The sequence below is a fragment of the Mus musculus genome, chromosome 8 (genome assembly GCF_000001635.26).
Source record: "Mus musculus strain C57BL/6J chromosome 8, GRCm38.p6 C57BL/6J".
In the NCBI taxonomy this organism is placed as follows: Eukaryota; Metazoa; Chordata; class Mammalia; order Rodentia; family Muridae; genus Mus; species Mus musculus.
The window spans coordinates 108840753-108865340 of record NC_000074.6 but is presented as its reverse complement, the minus strand read 5'-3'; the positions used below and the strand labels follow the sequence as shown (position 1 = coordinate 108865340).

Genomic DNA, 24588 nt, shown 5'->3' with positions numbered 1-24588 from the left:
TGCTATTTAAACTTGAGTGTTAACTGAGGACCCAACGAGTCTCTCTGGTGGCTCTCCCGGGACCTGAGAGAGCAGCAGGCACAGAAATAGAGGCAGTCCTTACACTCGTTTCAGGTCCACAGAATTTCCCAGTGCCTGTCTATGTTTGGGGGCGGGGGTGCGGAGTGGGAGAGGAGGGAACATTTGGACTGTAATCCTTATAATTGGGTCACAGTTTGAAGGGGTTCCTTAACATCTGCACATGGAGGGAAAGTCTTTGAGCTATTTCAGTGGGCAGAGGCCTGTGCTCTACTTCTCCACGGACCTCCTACCAAAGCTGGGGACAAGCGCCATATGGGATGGAAATGGACGCCCTGGACATCGCCCAAGGCAACACAACAATGGATTCTTATTTCTCTTAAAAAAAAAAAATCACTGGAGCAACAAAGGAGGTGTTAAGGGCAAAGGCTGGGATGGGGGGTCAGCACAGGAGGAGCCTGGACACGGACTAGGGCAGTTCAAAAAGAGTGCCTGCATCCTGTTGCAGGTGCTGCCATTATAAGATCCCTCCACCTTCCATTGAAATCCAAGGACCGGAGTCCCCTAACCAAGGAATATGTAATCAGAAGAGCAAAACCACTTCTTCTAATGGCTAGCTTTCCGTGTCTGTCTCAGGAACAAGTTTCAAATTTTCAAGTTCCTTAGACAGCCCTCGTCCATGAAAGATAAAGTTTCACTATAATAATTCTTAGTACAAACCAACCCTGGGGTTCTTGTGTGGGTGCCTGTGTCTCTGAGCTATGGTCATCTACCAGGAAGCTTTAGGAAGCTTGAGTGCATCAACATCAGTCTTCAATGCTCACTCTTTGACATCAGCACACACTCCACTGAGCCTCACCTAACTCAAGTAACCACCAAGGGGGGGGGGGGGGGCAGGGAGTGCCCAAGCCCAGGTTCCTCTTCTCTTCTTCTCAAGGTCGCTTGGTATCACTGTCCTAGTAGAGAAAAGCCACAGTGTTGTGGCTCTCAGAGAGGACCAACTGGTGGCCACAAGGGCCAACAGTATATCCCTCAAGAGGAATATAGCTGTCATCTAGTGGCCTTTATGAACTAATACAAAAAGACCAATCAACCCTTGAAAAAAATCAAGTAAGGAAATAAAATTAAAAAAAAATTAAAAGGAAAACAAAATAAGGTTACAAAATAAGAAGAGATGAATGGCTGAGAACTTTTGTAACCCAAGACTACCAAGGGTCAAGACAAGTTCTATGGAGGGAGGGGAGGGGCCCTGGTGCAGGAGCACAGGTTAGGTGCCTCAGGAAGCTGCAGACCCTGGAACTGCTACCCAGGTGACAATTCCGGTGATGTCACACGCTCTGGAGAAGGACCCTTCCAGGCCAGGACTATGTGGCAGCATAAAGCAGCCCCCTTGCCCAAGTCCACTTTCTAACAGATCAGATTATTAGCATATTTTTCAGAGAGCCAGCAGAAAAGTTTAATTGCCCCTAATTACCTAGATCAAGAAGGTTCCTGGATAATGGCTCTCAGAGTTCTGGCCTGGTATTGACGTAATTTCCCTGACTCTGGCTTCATTATATCCTCAACTTACAGGCAAGAGCCTCTCCAAGGTGCCTTTCCACCACACACCGACACCCAGGGGCCACCACTACAGGAAGCTCTCATGTGAGGAGTCCGAGCGTCAGTTTTCATGGAGCTGGGATGCGTGTGAGTGTGCCGCGCCTCCATGGGTGCGTGGGCGAGGGTGGGGGCGCCCCACTCCAGCACACACTCAGAAGAAGGACTGACAGAAGGAATATGTAATCAGAAGCCATCACAATTACAAATGTAAATGAGCAGGCAATTGGCACTGACCTTTGTAGATTGTTAGAGGACTAATTAAGGCAAATCAAGAACTCTGTTCCAACATAAAAACAAGGCCGTGTACACCCGGAGACCTACTCCTGGCCTCCACAGAAGAGGGTGCAGAAAGCAACAGAATCAGATGAGAACCAAACCACGAGTGCTTTGTACCCACAACAGAAAACCAGCTCTGTGAACAAAAGCCAGGAGAGGTTTTACTTCTCGCCATGCTGTGAAGCGCCTCCGTGGCTGAGAATCCCAATGAATGGGCGTCATCAGTTTGAGCTCTTGCCTTGGGCCTGGTGTTGTTTGATGCCACATAAACAGATCCCTCCCCAGAAACCGCCAGTGGCACAGAGTAATAAAACTCTGCCTAACCGTGGCTATTTGGAAAGGCGCAAGGAAAAACGTGTCTTTGGGAACAGCGATTTGATTCTGTAAACTGGGTCTGTTCTGAATTCTCTGCTTCTGTTGATGCACAGTGCTGTGTGTCCCTCTGCAAAGAGGTTTTCTAAAATACGTCTCAACGTTTACAATCTTTGTCTGCATAGACTGCACTTAAAATAGAAGAAGTCCTGCTAGTGCCATTCTGCCAGCACCCAGACATGCAGCAACCCCGATTTTGTTTGCCCCTCTACATTTAACTTTTTGACTTAGGCATGCTTCAGCTTTCCCAGGCTTTCCCAAACCCTGTCAACAAAGACCCAGGAAAAAAAAGGAAGAAAAAAGCGGAGTCTATACAAAAGCAGGGCTTCCGGTGCGAGGAGCCCGCTGCAGCATACTTTAGTGCTGTGAGAAAAATTATACTGAAATTGCATATAATTTAGTTATTTTTGTAAAAGTAAAAAGGATGCGCTTGGTGGGTAGAGGGTGGCCTCCTGCTGATTTTGAAAACCGAGCCAAATGAGAAGGCTGGATGCAGTGTCTCTTCGTTTGCTGAAGCCGAGTGAGTCCAAGTGCACTCACTGAAACTTGGCTTAAAGAGAAGAGTCACCAAGAAGCCCACAAGTGCTTCAGTCAAGAGCATCACCCCAAACACCTCATCACCTAGCAAGCTGCACTCACTTACCCGATCCCCGAAAATCACTGCCCTGAAATTCAGACTTCAGCTGTGTCCTCCCCAACTCAACAAATGGTACGGGAGCCTCCCTTCAATGGAGGACAATTTGATTAAATTAGAAGTGCACAAAGCCTGGGACTCTCCTTCTATGTGAAAGGAAAAGTAGCTAAGGAGAGAAGGAGGTAAGAAAATCGAGGAGGAGAGGGGCAGGAGGAGGAGGTAGGAAGATAAGGAGGACGAGGAAGAAGATGAGGAGGAAGATGAGGAGGACGAGGAAGAAGATGAGGAGGAAGAGGAGGAAGAAGATGAGGAGGAGGAGGAGGGGGGGGGAAGAAAAGAAGGCCAGGCAGAAACACAAAGGGCCTCTTATATTCTCTAAGCTTAGGACACTGATAAGGCAAATTAACTGCAGCTTCTCCCAGGCAGAGCCAGAGATGTCTTTTAAACAAGCAAACCAGGAACTGAGTCCTACAAGTGACACATCTACATGAGCTTTCCGATCCTTCTAGAGCTTCGTGGTCTAGGTCAACCAAGACAAAGCAGACAGTTGATGTCACTCATTGAGAAAGCTTCCCTGCCTGTTCCTGCTTGCAGATAGGAGAGAAATAAAAAGGCCAAGCCAAGCCAAGCCAAGAGACCAGTTGGTTAAAAGAAAAAAAACAAGACAAGACAAAAGCCACTCAACTCCAGGGAAAAATTTATAAGGGAATGGGGAAGTGGCCATACCTTCAAGTAGGTAACAGTGCTAGAGATTAAATTCAGAACTTTGTACATTCCAGGTGAGTGTTCTAATGTGTGTGTACACTTGATGCATGTGGGTATGTGGGGTATGTAGTGTATGTGTGTAGGTGGTGTGTGTGTGTGTGCACACACCTGAATACAAGGTACATGTGCTTTCTCTTTGAAGTGAGGTTAGAAAGAAGACTATATGTAACACAGGACTTGGAGCTGGGTGTATTCCTAGAACTCAGAGGTGAATGGGAGGAAGATAATGTGTTCAAGATCCGCCTTGGCAACCCAGCAAGATTACTGCCAGCCTGGGCTACTATAGACTCCATTGCTGTGCATGTTGGTGCCTGCCTATAATCCCAGCACTCGAGAAGCAGAGGCAGGAGGACTCCTGCAAGTTCAAGGCCAGCCTTGTCTATATAGTGAATTCCAGGGCAGTCAGGGCTTCATAGAAGAGACTTTGCCTCAGAAATACAACTAACTGACTAAAGAACCCCACAGGGCTTGGCCTGCTTGTTGACCTAAGGTTAAGGCACTGAAGAGAAGCAGGACCACTTGAGAAATGGTGGTCCACCAACCTACACCCTGTTGCAGGGCCTGCATGATTGAAGTCTCACCCTGAGACCACTTGTAGACTGTGGACCAGTCACAGCAGGTGTCAATGTCAACTGTTACCAGAAAGTTCTAAAGGATGAAGAAACACCTTCATGCATTCCTACATGTCTGCTCCTTTCTCGATCCAAGAGGTTCTGAGCAGCAGCAGACGGGTAAGCTGCACAACATACAGACTTGAAAGAAGTGTCCTCTCCTGGGAAGAAGTCCCTCATGAGTTACAGACTTGGAAGAAGTGTCATCTACCCGGAGGAAGCCCCTCGTGAGTTCATTCCAGCAGCCCTTCCTAGCAAGGCAGAATCCTGACCATTGTTGAAGGCACCTGGGAGAGCCTGGAGGGCTTAAAAAGCAAATAGGGACTGCTATAAGGCTTGTGCATGTGGCTCTGTGGGACACTGACTACAGTTAGAGAAGCAAGGAGACAGAATGACAGAGTTGAACCAGATCACCGGATGCTGGCGCCACACCCTCCAGGCAGCTGGACCAACTAATGACCAACTAATGGCTTGGGAGTTAGGGTCAGGAGAGACCTGGAAGGGGCTCACGGGCTTCCTAGTGTTTCTTGTGGCATGTGAACAACACTTCTTGCTTGAGGGTCATGTCCGGATCTTTCTCTTAACGAGGACAGAACGAGAAGTGCCGACAAGGTCTGTGTTTACAAATTTGAAGCTGACAATCTTAAATATCTCCGTTCGACTGAGCCCCGAATGTCCCTTTCCTTAAAGACGTCCTTTCAAGTTTTAAGAGCAAATCCCCCGGGAAGAGGGAGGCTATGTTTCAAGATTTGTTTCTCCTATGGGGGCTTCTAAACCAGAACCGGGTTCCTGTTAATGTCAGTGTGTTAACGAATCATCTGTTCCCTTTGTCATCAGCGGAGGATGAACTTCCCTGGCCATGTGTGTGGGAGGAGGCGGGGGAGGAGGGAGCTGTTGGAGCAGCAACAGACAATGACCGGGGGCCAAAGGCAATACCAAAGGATTTGGAAACTTGGAAAAGGAAGTCTATCAACCTGATTCAAGTTGCTCGGGTACTTGGGGTGTGGGGGAGGCTAATACGCAATAAATTAAAGGAAATGCAGAAGGTAGCATGTAAGAAAGCCATTCTGGCAGATGGCACAAAGTGGCGTCTCACACTAGAAAGGGGAATGGGGTGGGGAAGGGGGGGGTGGTCTGCTCCATTCCACAGACCTGAGTGAGATAGCAGCTGTATGCTATTTATTTAGTTTGGGGCACTAACTCTGAGTGGGAAGAACTTAGGGAGAGGGACCTTGAGGCAGATATTGGTAGAATGAAGAGAACCTTGTGGAATGACTGCACAAGAGTAATGGTGGGGAAGGGACAGAGTAGGACTACACAAAGGCTAACTGACTCTGGTAGGACTAGGGATCCCACAGCTAGGGGACACACGGACCTCAGGCTTTCAGGACAGGAGTGTCCACAGGTGCCCATTCTCACTGTGGCTCCTCAGAGCACACACCCTCAGTGGGATGGGGTCAGACATGAGCAGGAATCTTGCAGGTAACAAGAGTTAAAACTCCAACCAGGAATGCATCTACCTGGAAACACACAGTAAGAGACAATACTTCCCAGGCCTGCGAGGGACAGCCATTACTATTCTGGCCCCGCCAACAACACAGCCCTCCAACTTCCCATCATGGGAGAAGATGCTTTTCACAGAGACGGGAGACCTCGACTATCCCAGTGGGAGAAAAAAAAAATCCTGACCTGGGGGGCCTGTGAGTGCGCGCTTGTGCCCTGTCACACCAGGATGGCAGTTGTGTTTGGAAAGAGAAGGCAGACAAGGAGCCATAGGATGATCCTGACAGGAGCCGGTGAACTCGGGGGCTTTGGAGGGGCTTAGTGAGATGCCTCTAAGAGGAAGCTAAGCTGACGGGAAAACGGAGCGCGGAGCACTCAGAGATTAGGCAATGTCTACTCTGGCTGTGTTAGGTAAGCCATGAATTAGTCATGAGTACCCAGGAAAGCAGGGGAAACAAAAAGTTGTACAAGAAGGTAAATGAAATTATGAAACTCTACAAAGCTCCACTGTGATTAATATTTATAGAGTTATCATAATGAAAATACTGAATATTAATATCACCCCCAATTATTATTTCATCCTAATAGGAGATGGGAAGGGGAGGGGAGGGAAGGGAAGGGGGGGTCTGCCGGGGGATGAGGATACACACAGGAAAAAGGCTACAGGAGCTGGGGGGAGGCACAGTGCCCGTTGGCAGGCCTGTGCACCAAGGGTGACGATAGCTGTGGCAAGGTAAGCACACATAGGGGACTGTGGGGAGATATGTGGGAGAGAGCCCGGGGCACATGTATGGGGGAATATGTGTGAATGTAGTGCACATGCTATGGAATATGTTGTGTGGTACGCTGGTAGCATGTGTGTGAGTGCACATGGGACAGAAGTGGATCCAACATCTATGTGTTGGGAGCTGAAGGGTACTTGCTTATGTGTATGTGTGTGTGGGTGTGTGTGTGGCGGGCAGGCGGGGGGTCCTGTATGTGCGTGCGCATGCATGTATGCAGGTGGTTATGAACAGGACAGAATGGGAGGGTTTACAGAGAAGCACGCAGGGGAAGAGATAGGTCAAATAGGGAAACAACTACTAGGTTGAGCCACCGGTGGTCCCAACCAGGAGAAGGGGTTGGGTGGGGCCACTTCTCCCCCCTAAGGTTTATATAACTTTTCACCACTGAAAACTATCCAAACGCGTGCTTGATCCGACAGTTCATAATGAACACTCCACGGAGGCAATCGGCTGAGGAGCTACTGAGGGAGGTGAAGGGTGAGTTACTGCCGGAAAGCTCATGTGTGATGTGACCATGTCATCATAGAAAGGGCAATACAAAAAAAAAAAAAGAGAGAGAGAGAGAGTCCCAAGAGGTGGGACCGCTGGGACATCCAAGGACATCTTGGGTCATGTGTGGCCATACCAGCAGGGTAAAGCTTCAAGGAGACAGGGACCAAGGACCAGGGTCCCATACCCACTGGCATCCTGAGCACCCGAGGACCAAGAACCATGAACATGCATCGACAACCATCAGGAGAAGCATTCTCCTCCTCTCTCCTAGAGAAAGAACCTGGGAGTGAAGGAGACCTCACTGGGGGTGCTGCAGGGAGCACAACCCTTTCATTGGCTCCTAGTGAGACTCAGAAGGCCCCTGGCTCCCCTCACAGGCTGGCTTAGTTACAGGGGAAGAGGTGACAGAATGCGATAGAGATAGGCTGCAAAGACTTTTTTTTTTTTGTTCTTCTTTCAAAAACCATGAGGATTTCCTTAGAGAGCAGTGATGCAGACGGCCTAACTTGGCGGGGGGGGGGGGGGGGGGGGTTCCTTTCTGCTTCTGAGACGAGGTCTTGTTGTGTAGCTCGGACTGGCCTAGAACTTGTTAAGTCTCTGCTCTGCCAGGACTATAATCCTGTACCACCAGGCCTGTCTCGCTTAATTGTTCTGAAAGAAACAAGTGACTAACTTGTATTGACAAGTTAAGGGACAGGATTGAAAAGTTAAAAAATATGTCTTTTTAAAGAGGAGTGAATCCTACCAAATGAAGTCCCATTAGGAATGCGGGTTACATGGCAGACACAGAGAGAGAAAGTTGTCTCTATAGATGAGAACGTAGGAAGGCAAGAAACAGCACGCTACGCAGGGTCACAATCCATAAGTAGTGGCAAGCCCAGAAGCCTGAACCAGAGGGACAATGAGTCCCTTTCAAATACAACTAAGGGCCCTGTGGTGTTAGCTTTGATGTTCCCTGGAATTCGGTTCTGAAGCCCCAGCTTTGGGGCCACAAACCACTACTAGTACTCAGGCAAGGCTCACTTCAAGTAGTATCTACTGGGGCACTTTGCAGCAGTAATGGAACCCAGAGTGTATGCTGGAGAAACGTGGGGCTTGGGGGTGGGAGACCTGCCGTGGGCCTGCTTCCAGAGTTGAACGCATGCCTAGCAAAAAGTGGTTCTTAAAAGGACACCAATCCAAACTCCTTCCATCCAGGAGGGGCCAGAGACAGACAGAAGGAACAGCCGCATTGATGAGCTGAGCACGCCCACAGCGGAAGCCTTCAGGAGGCTCCCTCCCGGCAAAGCCCCCCAAGGCCCCCACCCTGTGTTCACTCGAGACGGGTCTCACCTGGGTCAGTGGAGGGGCACCTGCGGATGGTGAAGATCTGGCCCAGGTCCTCGTCCTCCTCCGGGAGGCCCTTCTGCAGCCGCTGCAGCTTGCGCAGGCTCTCACTGCGCTGGTGCTTCATGGAGCGCACGTGCTGGATGAGGTTGAGCTTGGCCTTGGTGGAGTAGTTGCACAGGACACAGTGGTAGTAGCAGCTCTCACCCTCCACGCCACTCTCATGCTGCTGCAGGTGCTGCAGGGACAGAGGACAGAGACATGGCCTTGGTCAGGCTTTCAAGACACACCATGGCACAAGCCAAACCTGGACTGCATGGGCCACAGGGAGGTGTGTGTCAACTAGGGAACATGGGACATGATAGCTATTGGTGAGGCTCCTTACCACATGGGGTATCTTCTTCTTCTCCAGTGTCTTCTTCTCTGGAAGCACTTATAGGGTTAAATAGCATGCTGATTTATATGTGTGTGTGTATGTGTGTGTGTGTGTGTATATATATATATATATATATATATATATATATATATACACATATATATTGTGTGTATGTGTATATATGTATATATGTGCATGTGTATAGGTATATATATATACATATATATATATGTATGTGTGTATGTATGTGTATATATGTACATGTATATATGTGTATATATGTGTATGTATGTGTGTATATATGTATACATACATATATATGTATATGTATGTATGTGTATATATAAGTATGTATGTGTGTACATATATGTGTGTGTATATATGTATGTGTGTGTGTGTTTGTGTATATGTATGCATGTATATACCTGTCCTTTCCACATGGCCCATTCCAGGTAGCTTTGTCCACGGTGCCTGTTAACAGTAGGCCCACCCTTTCATATCCCAGAGTGGAGGAGGGCAAACTGTGGCCTGAGACTAAACCTGAGCCACTGCCTGTTTTCATCGATAAAGTTTTATTAGAACACTGCTAGGTCTGCTGACAGACATACAATTTCTAGACCTTTCAGAGGCATCAGAGTGACACAGATGTATGACCCACGAAAGACTAAAAAAAAAAAAAATTGCTGTCTGACCTTCACAGACAGCATGCCCCCTATCCCCGTCCCTGCTTTGGTAGCAGCTCATTGGCTACCCACCTGTAAATACCCTGAGTTGGTCGTGTATAATCAAAGTACACATCTGGCCAATTTCATAATAAAAACAGCTCAATATTTTTTTCAGTATTTCAAGTGACAGAGCTAACAGTGTGGCTCAGTTGGTAGGTGCTTGTCTAGCGTATATGAAGCTGTGAATTTAGGGAGTAGTGGTGTTCAGCTGTGATCCTAGCACTCAGGAGGTGCAGGTAGTGGGGTCAAGGTCACTGTTGGCTACATAGTGAGTTTGGGGCAAAATAGGCTATATAAGACTATCTAGGAGGAAAGGGGGGGTTAAAATTAAAATTAGTCTAGCTGGGCATGATGGTGCATACCTATATATAGTCCTAACACCTGGTGGCTGAGAAGCAGGAAGATCAGAAGCTCAGAGCCAGCCTGGTCTACATAGTGAGCTCATGCCTCAGAACTAAACAAAGCCAGAAGTGTAATATGGAAAGGTCACACGGTTCATCACTGGTCAGTACCACTGGTCCTAATTATGTTCCTATTTTGTTTGGCAGATACAACACTGACTCCAGAGCGTGCAAGCCCAGGAGCCAAGAGGAAACAGAGCACAGGTGGGTGGAAGCAGGCGTGCAAGAAGAGCGGGCGTCACAGAACCAGTCCACAGAAGCCATCCCACTGCGTCTGGGAGACTGAAAGGCGTCCAAGAGAAGAATCCGCCATGTTCTTGGACCTCCTGGGAGGAAATGGGAGACCCCAGGCAGCGAGTAACAGGGGACTGATTTGTTCCTAGTGTAGAAAGGGCATGCCTTACTTCAGACTATGTTGATAGGAAGAGGGAGTTTAACCATTCAGTGTACACTGAAGCAGGCACACAGTCCGCAAAGCTTAAGTGGCTGACCTCAAGTAACCCAGCTATAGGCAGAGAAAGAGCTACAACTCCTCTTGCCTCTCCTACACCATACAGCCGGCATCAGAGAAGTACAGATGACGTAATGGCCTCATGTGCTTTGTGTGATTGAGGGGCCATCCCTCTTGCTCCTCCTCCACCACCTCCTCGATTTCAAATCTGGTCACCAGGGCCTGGACAAGTAAAAGCCTCCGAATGGCCTTGTGACAAAAGTCTCCTTCCTAATCCCAAGGGGCCTGGGCAATGTCCACGCCTTGATGGCGGTTTCTGATCCCGTGGGGAAGGGGAGGGATACTTCCCTTGTCCAGCTAGTGAGGCAGAGCATGGCAGAGCCTGAGCGCTCAGAACACTGTGTACTTCCTGACACTGAGTGTAACGGAGTGGCCATACCAGTGCATCCTATCTGATGACACTGCCCTGGGGGCTCCTGTGCTCACAGGCTCACATCTTACGTCTGCCAGGAGAGTGGGGGAAATCCCAAAAGTTCGCACATGCTCAGATGGAGAAATAGGGGTGTACCAACAAGGTACTGCAGCAAGTTTACTAGGAAAAACAAAACAAAACAAAAACAAAATCAAACAAACAAAAACAAACAAACGAAAAAAAAAAACCTGTGCCGACCTGCAGGTGTAAATGCAGAGGGCATCACAGGCACCGAATGTTCATGTCTCAAAAAAAAAAACACACACACACACACACAGAAAATTCGACGCTTGTCAAATGCACCGATTGGGGGTTTAGGGGTGGGACCATGAGAGCCCCTGCAAGTAAGGGCTTCTCCAGAGCTACTCCACAGCCAGGAGGCAGAAAAACCTGCAAGAGCTTCATGGGAAATGCAACCAAAAATAAGAACCTTCTGGAGATAAATTGCTCTGTGCTTTTTTTCTTCCCCATTGTTTATCTTCAGTGTCTCTCCTCTGAGACAAGACTCAGCAAAAGACCGAGAAAGGGTTCAAAACAAGACAATCTTTTTTTTTGGAGTGGGGGGGGGAGGGGGAGAGGGCACGCACACCTCAAAGAGGAGGAGGGTCTGAAGCAGCTTCTTGAGAAAAACTAAACTTCCCAGTGGGATCTTCCTGGGAGTAAGGGTGTGACCTGGGACTGGAAGCAGAGACCATAGAAACTGCTATTCTGCCTGGGTCACAGAGACTAACAAAATAATGCTTATTAAAGTCTCAATTAAAACCAAGGGACTAAAGGCAAACAGGAAACAACAACAAAACAAAACAGAGCAAGAACAGAAAAACCCAACCAGGGTCCAAGCTGTCACATTTGGTCAAGAGATTTTGCTGGCATGACGATCTAGCCAGGTTCACAGAGCCTTCACTCCTAACCCCCCCCCAGTTCCCCCAGGGAAGAGGACATCCTTGCAGCCATGCACTGAGTTTGAAACATAGTATCATAACGCGGAGGTGACGGTGTCATCCCAGCTGGCTCTGAGTCTCTGAGCCAGAAGAGAGGAGGCTAAGACCTAAAGGGTCGACCTGGAACTGAGAAGTCAAATTGTCTTTCTGTCCTCAAACCCAGAGGCTTTTGGGTATTCAGGCCTCATACGTCCTGAACTGAAATAAACATCACGTTGGGAGTTCTTGCGTAAGAAGATAACTCAGAACCATTCTGTTGAAGAGCTTACGTTGGTAAGCGGCAACCCGCAAAACTGCCTTCAGTTTTCGCTTTTGTCTGCCATTGGCGGAGCATTTTGGACAAGGAAATGGCCACCCATCACAAATCATGTAGGAAAGAATAAAAGGAAACAGGGAGGCCTGAGCCACAGTTCCATCTACTGATAGTAATAGGGCAAACACACACACACACACAAATGCACACGCATGCACATGCACACATCTCCCCCTCCCCCCAGCATTCAGATTTCCAAAGATCCATTTTCCTTCCACACCCTGGGGCCGCTGGTGCTTACCTGCATGTAACAAGCCCCGTACTTATTCACGTTACTTCTTGTCTTGTCCAACCTGAAGTCAACAAGGACCCAGGGCCTGCAGCAGCAGACTGATCCCTGTCTGAGCCCCGCACACCATCTAGTGACTCCCCAGCCGGGAGTGTGTCCACCCCTCGGCCCTGCTGCCCAGATTCTGTCTTCCTCACTAGGGGACACTGCCTCTCCCCCAGAGTCCCACCCTGGGAACCTGCCCCGATGCAAGGCGGCAGGGGCGGGTGGGGCCTGAGACCGAAGAGGACTCCATGGGGCAAATCAGGCAGCCAAGGACATGCCTTCCCTGCAGAAGAGCAGAGATGTTTTCATTTGGAGAAGGAGGGAGAATAATTTGTTCCTGACCCAGCTAATTAGAATACCCTCAATTGGGATCACAATGTATTTAATTAAATTCACTGTAATATATGAAGAATCCACCAAGGCACAAATCCCACTGGTGCACTCAATAACTGAGCTACCTCCTCTCAGACTTCTTGCTCTCCTCGCCAGGCAGGAAATTTTTCTCCCACGCAAAATTCCCCAAGGGATGCTCTGTCTCTCTCTCCTGGAGTTCTCCCTTTGGGGCAGAGGGGACCCGAGTCTTGTTTAATTCTTTCCCTCCCCTCCCCCCGCCCCCGACTCTTCCTTGTCAGGTCGCATGGGTGGTTTGAACAGAACGGAGCGAGAGCTTCAGCTGTGGTGAGTGTGCACTGTTAGGATCCCTTGGGACTCACGGGATGATGGCAGCGGAGCCCATTTGCTGGGATCTGTTTGGGTTTGAGTCTAAGTATCTACAACCCCTAAGACTTAAAAACAACCATATCAGGGAAATCCCAAGGTAGCCGCAACAGCAGCCAAGGCACCCATTCAGAGCATCTGCCAGAGGCCAGGGGACAAGATCCTTTCAGTGCTAATAATGCTACTGCTTGACTATGACACCCAAACTCTGAAATCCGCGTGCCTCTTACCACCCTGGAGAAAACAGCACAGACAGAAGGTGTCCAACTAGAAAATACAAAGTCACCCTGCAAAAAGGCGAACGGTGAAACCCAGGACCATCTAAACTTGCTGGGCCCTGCACCCTCGAATGCCGGGCAGTAAAGCTCTCCTCGATTTTCTCCAAGTCCCGCTTGTTAGAGAGCTCTATCTACAGGAGCCGGAGGTGTGGCTCAGCGGTAGAATACTCTCCTAACAAGAGACCAGGGCTCTGTTGCCATCCCCAGCAGGTGAATGTGTGAATGAGTGGGTGGACAGACAGACTGTAAGCTGTGTGAATGAACGGGTGGGTGAGTGGGTGCACGGATGGGTTGCCAGTAGAACCCATCAATGAATGGGTGGGAAGGTGGGTAGGTAAATGGATAGATGGATGGATGGATGGATGGATGGATGGATGGATGGATGGATGGTAAACCACATGAATGGATGGGTGGTGGGTGGGAGGGCGGGCAGATGAATGGTACACTGCATAAATGAAAGTTGCAAAGACTAAGTTTAGAAGCACCACAAAGGCAGAGTGGCTTACAACAGAAGACTCCTCTAGGAGAGAAGAAGCAAGTACCCGGCTCGACTCATACTTGAAAGCAGAAAAGGTCTATCTCTCTCCGACTTCTCTAAAGGACCACTGGGCGGCTGTGGAAGACCAGGTGGGCACCATGGGGAGCCACTGGAGACGGGACTAGCACGCGCCAGCCAGCTGGCATCCCAAGCTGAACATATAGGAGGTGGTTCTTCATGCGACTCCATGGGAATACCCAAGTTCCTGCACGGGTCTCCATGACTTGATTCGGGTCAAGAACGAGTGCCCTCCCTCCCCACGGAGGGAGCCCGGCCTGTAGTTGTGCATACAAATCTCAAGCTAGTATTTAAAGAAGGAAGGGAGGACTGGAGACCAGGCTGCACGCGCTGTGGGAGTCTTACCCATTAATATGTTGCACGAGCTCACCCCTGGCTGAAGATGGAAAGCCAAAGAGGGCTTGTTAGAATATAATTCATCATGGGGAAAAATATATATGTATGCTCCTGTTACTTCTTTCCCAGGAAAAACTAACCAACTTCTGTCAGAGAACATTGATTTCTATAAATCTGGAGAGCCCCCCTCCGCACCCCCAGCTACCTCCTCCTAGTCAGAAAAAGGAAACTTCTAACATCTGGTTCTTCATGCATGGGATGTAAAATATTGATCAGGTTTGGTCACGGCTGCCCCTTTAAAGTAAAAATGGGCATTGCATGCACTTGGCCACACACACACACACACTTCACAACAGACGAGTCCTTGGGGACAAATACCTGTTGTTATCAGCACACCCCAAAACACCCTCTCACCACACTTCAGAGCACACACCATGTAACTCTATTTTGAGGGTAAGGAAAAAAAAATAGCAAAGCTCTCTGATGAGAGCGGCGGCGGCTTCTAGACATCCATCCCAGGGAACCTGCTAAGAGAGGGAACCCGCTATGCCAGGGAACCCCACTCACTACGCCAGGGAACCCCACTCTTGCTCACTGAAGAACAAACCTCATGGTGGGATGCCCCCACTCCTCCTAGTCATCTGCTGGGGTCTGAAGGGCACCTCAGTAAGAGCAGTTGAGGGGGGAGCCTGTAACTGCTCTCCATCTACAAAGCTGGAGACTCCCGGGTGGGTGGGAGGGAGGGCCCTTAAGGAACAGCCTCCGAGACGACCGGAGCACTAATGATGACGTACCAAGGGCTTCCGGTACATGGGTGAAGTGGGGTTACAGTATTAAAATCTCCCCTAGAAAATCAGATGGGGGGTAACTAGGAACATAGACAAGCTTAGCTCAAGAATGCTCCAACACTGAAAGTGGAAGCTGTAAGGCCCAGAACAGCGGACTCCTGTCCCGGAAGGAATCCAACACCGAGAGAGGCCACGTGACTGCCCTCGGGTCTCTCCAAGTTCCGCAGACAGAGAGGACCTGAACCCGGGACGAGATTCCAAGAGCCTACTGTTGGGTTCAGCCCCCATCTGAAGGGCCTTTCTGGAACGAGAGGCTCCCCAGGCCCAGACTCTCACCTTGGTCGCCTATAGAATGAGCCCTTTCGAATGCGATGCGTCCAGGGGTGAGGGCGGTTATTTTTTTATTTATTTATTTATTTATTTTTTAAATCATTGAGGTTAAGTCTCAAACCGAATGTCACATTTTCGGCATGACGCGTGAAAGGTCAGCCTAAATATATACATATTTCCTGTTTGATCTTGGCTTTTCATCCACTGGTGCCCTCGTCCTTGGCGCATGCTAATTTAGCCCTATTTCACCGTAGGAGTCCCGCAGACGCCGTAAGATATGATTTATAAGGAGAAAAAAAAAAAAAAAAAAGCAAAGGAAGTAAAAATGGCCCCTAGATCAATTGTTTGGGTGGCTCTGCCCTATTTTCTGGTTTCTAGGCCAGGCTCCTCACGCCCCAGAACAAGCCACCAGAGTGCTTCTTCTCTATTTCCAAACTCCAGGATCCAGGCTGAGATGCCGGACTGCCGAATCTTTCCCCTATGTGAACACTGCAGTAACCCTCTGCCGGACACTAAACCCTAAGAATATGCATATAGAAATCTGCAACCCTCTGTTGACTGTCGGCCTGGCAGCAAATATTTCTGGAAAAAAAAAAAAAACACAAATATGGACGCTTGCGGCATCCTGGTACTTTAGCATACAGTCCATATATACATATTTCCCTGTGAGGAAAATTCTCAAAAGAGGGGTCCTAGCAAGGCTAACACTGAACTGACCATCCTTCAGAAAATGCCTATGGCCTGCCCCAGGCCCTGGAACTGCCAACCTTCACCAGAACAAAGTTCTGACAACTGTGGCCTCCTTGGTTCACTGAGATGGTCACCTTCCTTGGCAATGACTCCCCAGCCCTCAAAGATATAAGTCATCACACAAAATATAAGAGTCACAAGACCGTCCTGCTCCTCGTTAATCTCCTGTTGATAATGCTAGCTCCGAGATACACTGTGGCTGAATACTGGTCCAGCAGGAGACCCTCACTGTGAGCCTGGGAGGCCTCTGTACCCTCAGTAACCAAACCTCCTCATCCCACAGCTGGGGGGCGGGGGCACTCAATAGTAAGATGCACAGAAAATGCTTATTAACGATACCTGATACACAGTTAGCTTTCCTGACAATTAAGGCTACTGTTGTTTGCGTTCTTCAAGCTTGTTAATCTTTGGGGTTAAGAAGGGAACTACTTAACATTTCCCTCAATACAACCCACGTTCATGGCTTCCTGGATCCTAAAGGGGAGGCCAAAGTTAACAGTGAAGAAACTGTAACACACAGAGTTTACACTGTGGTCAGGAGAGCCTGAACACATGGGATTTCCCCCAGTGAAGAGATGCTTCCTGTTTACTGGAAGAGCTTTACCCAGAATGCCCTGCTGCTGGTGTAGGTAGCCCAGGCCCTTGCCACATGTTCGTCCATCCCTTTGTCTATTGGTGAAAAATCAAGGGTCCTGTTCTTAATCAAGTCTGTGGATATCCCAGGTGAGGACAGAGGACACAGCTTAGATGGCATAACTGGGAGGCACACTCCCCTCACTCCTAACTACACTCTGAGGGGCTCACTTATTTGTCTCTCCGACACCATGAAAATCCACATGGCAGAGGCAGGGTGAAAGGCTGCCTGGCAGTCCACACAGGTGCCATGGCTCCATCTGTAAAGTGGAGGCATTCACACGTGCCGCGCCTCCACAGAGGCCATTGATCGAGCCGTGTGAGAAGCCATAAGTGGAAAAACCTCTGGAAAATGCGAAGGGCTGTCTGAACATTTGGCACCACTGTGATCATCACACTTCGAGCCCAGATCCTGCCTCCTCACACCTGACAGGTGGGTGCCACACCACAGGCCTGGATGTTGGTGATGCAACTAATGTTTTAGCTCACTGGCTCTCCAACATGGGCGGCATTGATCAGGAGCACAGAGTTTGGGGCGGGCACGGTGGGGGGGAGGGGGGTACACAGATGCAGTTGTGACACCTTGAGTTACTAGGGCCCCTTCCAGGGGGCTCTAATTCAGCCAGAATTTATAATCAGATGCCAGTGCTGAGGCTATGGCTTGGACAACAATCACCAGAGTGGGGGGGGGGGGGGAGAGACCCAGGTGAGAAAACATGGAGACACCCCCACAGAAAGGAGGAAAACTTCCAAGGCCTCAAATCTCTGCACTCTGCCATTTTCCTGAAGGGAAGTCGGGTACATCACGCAAGACCTGCATGCAAGAATTCACCTCCCCCCCACCCCCAATGAAAAAGTCACTGGGGCAGAGCTGCCCACTACTGGCCTGCTTCACAACTTCCATAAAAGTCACAACTGCCTCTATTCATCTTCCTCTGGCCTGTCACTCCTGTAGTCTAAAGTTCCCTGGGGCTGTGGGAGGGACCAGGACAGGTGGCAGGGAAGTGGAGGGTGTGGCTGTTTTCCTCCTCTGCTCTGCCTTCCTGCTAGGGGTACCCCCCCCCCAAACAGATGCTCTTTGGAACCAAGCCCACAGTGACTCTCAACCAATAGCGAATAAAAAGAAGCATCTTTAAGGTCCCTCCCATGCTCTTCCACTTCCTGGCTGCTGCTGCTGCTGAGAGTATGAATTTGGTATCCAAAACTTGGTGCCTCCTCCCGAGCTCTACTGGTACCACCTTCATGATGAGAGAAGCCAGGGGTGGCCAGCCATGCCAGAGAGCAGGGATATGGAACATCCATGGGGCAAACTTACTCATAAGCAGTTTGTGATTTTTTTTTTTTTAAATTCAATTTCTCCCTTGGAAGGGGAAAATGGGAACTGGACAGAGAGAAACTTGCTGACACATCTGGCGGGGATCCTCCCACCTACTGTTAACAGCACATCCTTTCTTCTCAGAGTCCACTACTTTTGCTGATGGTCGGTCGGCTGGCCGAAGGGAACAGGAAGGAGGACAGGGAGCAACAAGGTAAAAGAAACCTGTTTGTAGGAAACAGATCCAAGTGCCTGCCAAGAGACCAAGACCCGGCCATCTGCAGGCTAGATGGCCACATGGCAAGAGGGACCGTTTTCAGGAACCATGACATGGCTAGTTTCTCCACTCTGCTTTCAGGACCGCCCCTCACCCCCCAATAGATAACCCAGACAAACAACCAGCACACCGAGCTCCCCCCCCCCCCGCACCCCCCCAGGTCTCATTAAAAGCCGATACTGCCGGCCTCAAGATGGAGAGCTCAGCATGGATTTTACTGAACGTTAAATCAACCAGCGAGCGCAGCCAGCAAACTCTGTGCCACTTTAACTTTAAATAATGCAATAATTATTGAATTTCCTTTTTATAACTGAAGTGCTGGAATGTAAACAATGGGGCTGTAATTGCAGGAAGGGGGGATCAATAGAGGCAATCGTTTTCAGCCATGTTAATTGTAAATACAATTGCTCCAAGATGTCAGCCGTGTTCTTCTTGCTTCCAGAATCATCCTAACGGATGACAGAGTCCAACTTTCCCATTACAGCTGTTCGTTCCTTTAAGAGGTTCTCAATCAGGTCTGATCAACCTGTCAAGATAATGCATGGAGTAAGTAAGACTCTTCCAAACACAGGCTCCCAATCAATAGCCGGGACCGGCTTAATGAGGTGGGGCTAAGGCCCAGAGGGAGGGAACAGCCCCCAGCTTGTGCCTAGGTTTGGCAGCCAGGCTTCCTAGCATGGTCCTGATAAACAGATCAGCCCTTAATGAGGACATTAGTTATGCATGCTTCAGCAAGCAGCGAGGCACCCATCCCTTGGGACAGACGGACAGAAAGCAAAATAGATTAACAGAAAACAATATGGTGCCAAATTAGGTCTAACTGAAGACTTTTTCCCTCCTTCTCCTGCTTCTCTTAATTGTCCAGCAGAGTGGAGGACATCGATTAGTCACTCCACTGGGCATGGGCTCAAAGACAGGAGTATCTCCTGGGCTGGGGGTGGGGGGGTGGGGAGAATCTCTGGGAGTCTGCTGGCTTCCCTCGACTGTACGGTCCCTGAAGATTAAAATCTCACAACCTCAGCAGCATTTAAAGGCCACAAGGGGCCTCCCACAGAAGGGTCTCAGTACTGTCCGTCCAGTAGAATAGAAAGACGAGACTGAGCCCTGAAATCTGATGTTCTCACAGAGATCCAACTGCCATTCTTGAGGCCAAGATCCAGCTTTGGTCTTCAGAATGGTTGTTCCTCATGGAAGTTGCGAGTGTCGAAAGCCGCTGCTCCGAGGCCCATGGCTGCTGGAGGAGCCTGAGTTCTCACAAAGATAACAAACAAGGACGATACATTCAAGAGTCTGGGGAGGCACCTGCCCTTCCTTCATTCCTGGCCATTGGGGGGGGGGGGCGGCGGGGAGTCCCACCAAGAACTTGGCAATTTCTTTGCCCGGGGATGCTTGGCTTGCGGCAGACACTCTACACGAGCAGTTGCAGACTGCCCAGCATCAGCGTTCCTAGGAAACTTGGGACTTGGAGGTTCTTAGGCTCTGTCCAGGTCAACAGAAACTCTGAAGGTGAAACCTGGAGACATGGGTCTCAGCAAACCTTCCAGGTGACGCGTAGGCAAGGGCGGTCTGGTGATCATGGCAGGAAAGGTAAGACAGGCTTCCAATACAGAGGACCTTTCACGCGTTTGAGTGGTGGCCAATCGATTCTCCACTAGAAACAGTTTGGTGCCCAAGATCTATCTAAAAGGGCACATATGTGCACTGGGATTTGGCTCAGAGTAGAAACCACCCAGTCCAGCCCATAACCTACCTGCTATGGAATGCAAACTCTCTGGGAAAAATAAGACCAAAGGAATATCTACTATTGTATATCAAAGTATCCACTTACTAAGTGAAGATCATGGGATTGGTAGTAACTCCAAAGAGTAACAGGCTCGTCATCTGGTTGAAACTTATATAAGGTGTTTGTTTATAATATATAAGGTGTTTATATATAATAATATATAAGGGAGTCTGGGGTACACAGATGTTCAAAACAACAAACCAAACCAAAATAAAACCAAAAGAACATATTCCTCTGGAATGGCCAAGTCTGCGCACTTTACAGAGGCCCAGGTCTCCAGTCTTCCCTCTGAGACTTGCATTATTTCAGAAGTAGCTTTTGTGTCCTGCTCATCACACTGGGAAACCAATATGGCCGGCTTCCCTGCCACGCAGTGAACAGCATCTCTCGAGCTGGGCCTAAGTCCTATCTTTCATCCTCTTCCTTTAGCACAGCTTCAGAGCCATGGGAGGTCCTTAAACCTTGATGGCCGATGGTCTGAGTGAATGAGAGAAACCCTTTCCCACTCCGTCTGACGCTTGGTCTTTGGCGGGCTGCTTGAGCCCTATCTAATGGAGTCTGAATATGCTTCCTTCGCCTCAAGCTTTCAGTCCTGCTCGTGCATTGTCACAAGAAAGCAGACCCACAGCAGCTCCCACTTCGCTCATCAGTCTCCTCTTTCTGGTTCTGGTGACTTTTCCCGCTTCGATGTCCTGCCAGGTACTTCCTTCATGGGCTAAAATGCCACAGGAATCAAAAGACAAGAGTGATGCCTACGCTGTCTTTCAGCAGCTCTTCCCCATCACAGCTGAGCAATTTCCATCTCTTTGGCTCTGGGTCCCAGTGCTGAGGGAATCCCTGTCAGGACCCACCATGCACCAGCCTTTGAACCTCACTGGGCTGCACCACCCCTACTGGGCTAGAAGACCGGGGACTGGAGAAAACAAATGTTTGCTAATATCTACTACTTGTTTACATTCGATTTTATGACGGGGGATAATGACTTTAAATGGCTGTACCTAGTGACCTCATTTTCTTAGTACACAGATCACCAGTCATCATCCCCTCCATTCCCTCCAGATAGACAGAATGTCCCAGTTCGAGGACCTCTGAGTGGTCACAGATGTCCCAGCTTTCCATTTCTTCTATATGTGTGTGTGTGTGTGTGTGTGTGTGTGTGTGTGTGTGTGTGTGTGTGTGTGTGTATTTTATATGACTTATTTTCTGAGACAGAGGCTGTCCACCATGTTCTGTTGTTAATGAGAAACTAGGTGTGAGACTTGGACACACACTGTGGGAAGGGGGCACAGAAGTCAGCAAGTAAGGGCAGCCTCCATGGACACCTCTTGGGTAGCAACTCGGGCTGTAGGAGCCTTAAATAGGTGTGGGCAGAGCCTGCCACGCCTTTACAGAAAAAGGTACTTCCATCCATCCATCCATCCATCCATCCATCAGTGACAAACATGAAAGGGCTAATAAGGTCAACGGCACACCGTGATGCTGCTCAGAGACCGGACGAATGCTATAGAGCACAGTGAACTAACGCCTCAGCTCCCCAGTGCTCATGAGTGATGAGAGCCACAACCTTTCTCCTCCACAGAGGTGTCAACCCTAGACGACGACATCAGCTTCGCCCACTTGGCTGTCCTCCTATCTGTCTGTGGCTGAGGACTTGGCTGACCCACCAAGTCTCTCAACTCCCTTGAAGAACCGCTGGATGGTTTGCCCTCCTCCGTTAACAAATTCTAGGACCTGTGAGGGGTAAGAGGGGAATACTCCCCACGGGTGCTCCAAAGTCCATTGCTGTCCAATATTGTCTTTTCCCTCTCGGCTATGTCCCCAGCCTTCTGCCTGGCTAGCCAGCTTCACTCAAAGCAGTCCCCACCTGGGGGATGCCCAAGCAACCTGGACCGAAGCTTCTGCCACAAGATGCTGCTCTCAAGTCCTCAGTGGAATGAGACCAAGGACAGACTTGCCAGCAAACTGTTTTTAAACTTGTTTTTAATGAAGTTCTATATTTTGTGTATATATAACTGTATACCATATATATGCCCAAGGAGACCGGAAGAGGGTTCTAAAATCCCCTGAAATTGGAGTTACAGGTGCTTATGAGCCACATGACATGGGGTGCTAGGAACTGAACCAGTGTCCTCTGGAAGAGCAGCAAGTCCTGCCTAGCCACTGAGCCATTTCTCCAGACCCAGGAAACTTATTTTTAAATGGTGATACACAGGAAGGTTTTACAGCATGTAATCCAACATTAATCCAGACATCCTCTCCTCAGAGACATGCATTCTCTTTTCTAACAGGCCAAGAAGTCAGGCTAGGCCAGCGAAGGGCCAGGGAACCTGCTGGGGCAGGGCATCCTTTTGGGCAGAGTCCACAAACCCTGCTACTATCTATCCTAGGCAGCACCCATCACCGAGATGCAAATTCACTGGAGCAAAAATGGTAGTAAAGTTTGGGGAGGAGCCAGGTGGTGGTGGCACACGCCTTTAATCCCAGAACTCGGGAGGCAGAGGCAGGTGGATATCTGAGTTCAAGGCCAGCCTGGTCTACAAAGTGAGTTCCAGGACAGTCAGGGCTACACAGAGAAACCCTGTCTCGAAAAACCAAAAAAAAAAAAAAAAAAAAAAAAAAATTTGGGGAGGAAGAAAGGATGAAAAGGAAGATAGGGCCAGAAAGAGGGTAGCTGAGACAGGCAACCCTCAAGATAGCTTCTGGAAGCCGCAACACACACCAGCCAGGCAGGCAGACGTTCCTATCAGAAAGGGGCGTGGGGACATGTGACCACAAGCCTGGCTGTGCTTCCTTTTCTGGATCATGTCAGCAAGGTGCTGCCAATCAAGAGCTGCCATCGCTCTAAAATCTCTCCATTAGTGGCATTTTACAGGTTTAAGTCTTGAAACCTTCAAATGTTAGAGCCAGGGGTGTCTGTAGGTAAAATAGCTGAATGCCAGGGGAACCAGCATCCAGCCCCAGCTTTGGTATCCCAGGGTGGCCTCAAAACTCATAGCAATCCTCCTGCCTCCGCCTTCCAAGTACTAGGATCACTTTCTTTCTTTCTTCCTTCCTTCCTTCCTTCCTTCCTTCCTTCCTTTCTTTCTTTCTTTCTTTCTTTCTTTCTTTCTTTCTTTCTTCCTTCCCTTCCTTCCCTTCCTTCCCTTCCTTCCCTTCCTTCCCTTCCTTCCCTTTCTTCCCTTTCTTCCCTTTCTTCCCTTTCTTCCCTTTCTTCCCTTTCTTCCCTTTCTTCCCTTCCTTCCCTTCCTTCCCTTCCTTCCCTTCCTTCCCTTCCTTCCCTTCCTTCCCTTCCTTCCTTCCTTCCTTCCTTTTCTTTCTTTCTGGAGTGGCCATTCTCCCAGCTTTAACACCCACTCCTCACGTCTCCTGACATCCCTCTTTCCTATTTCTTCAGGCTTCTGACCACTCATGAGAACAAGAGAGAATATTCTCTGTCCACTAGAAGCCCTTTTCATTATTCTCTCTGCATACGGTGGACTCTGACTTTTGCCTTTTCCTCCTGCCCACACTTCCGTGTCCAGCACCACTACAGTCCATTGTACGCATCTCTTTCCTGCCTAGAGTGAGACCTTCCCCCCACTGGATTCTCAGTCTGGAAGGCTGAACACGCCTCTCAGTGTCATTCAGGATCCTTGATGTCTGTTTTGTGGATGTGGGAGATTCTCCATGGACACTGGGAGGCTTCTGAAGGCAGGGACCAGTCTACTCTGAGCTCAACACACAGAACCCAGATCTGTCCACAGTGAGAACAGGGGGGAACATGGTGGCCTCTGGCACCCAATGGCCTCTTCCACTATAAAGGGAGGAGTAGCAACACCACAGGCCACGAGGCTGGAGGGAGTCCCGAGTCACCGTGCACACACCTCTTAAATGCTAAAGCAAAATGAAAGCCGTGGTCAGCAGATGGTGGTGGCTGCTTTGAACAAGAGGCTCAAAAAGCTTACCTACCCTCACTGTCTAATTTCACAGTGCTGGCTCCCCAGTCCACACAGGGTTGAGTTAATGACTCAATCGCCCATGCACCTACCTTAACAGTGAAATCATGAAGTTGCCAGGGAAGAACCCGTTAGGAGGACCGCTTTGCCTCTGGGGTTGAGTCCTGCAGGTGCCGGCTGGGCTCCTCCAAGGCAATGTGACTCATGAGATCACACACACACACACACACACAGCCGCCAACGGGCTTTCTTATTATGTGACCTTCATCGAATCACCCTTCCGACCCATTTCGGTAGTACTTAGGCCCTACCTCACAGCATCATCATCATCGTGATGATGGAGTTCAGCTAGTAATGACCCGGGAGCACTTTGTCTTTGGAGAGAGCTCTATTACTTAACATTTAGAATAATACCCACGGTTTCAGGTTGAGAAAGCATTTTGATTTTAGCAAAACCGAAGGCTGCAGGCACTCACTAATGAGGGGGGGGGGGAGTGGGGGGGCTTACCGTAGCATAATGTCTAATCCGCAGTTTCCCCAGAATTCATTAAAACAA

At 49.3% G+C, this 24588-nt stretch overlaps 1 protein-coding gene across 6 annotated transcripts in view; it reads right to left on the bottom strand.

Annotated features, from left to right (window-relative positions):
- Zfhx3 (zinc finger homeobox 3) overlaps positions 1-24588 on the bottom strand; it is a 682326-nt gene that overhangs the window by 96296 nt on the left and 561442 nt on the right. For all 6 annotated transcript variants that reach the window (XM_030243257.1, XM_030243258.1, XM_011248284.3 and 3 more), the window contains one exon: positions 8388-8619. In XM_030243257.1, the coding sequence (XP_030099117.1) occupies positions 8388-8619 (232 nt within the window). The remainder of the gene's footprint in view (positions 1-8387; positions 8620-24588) is intronic.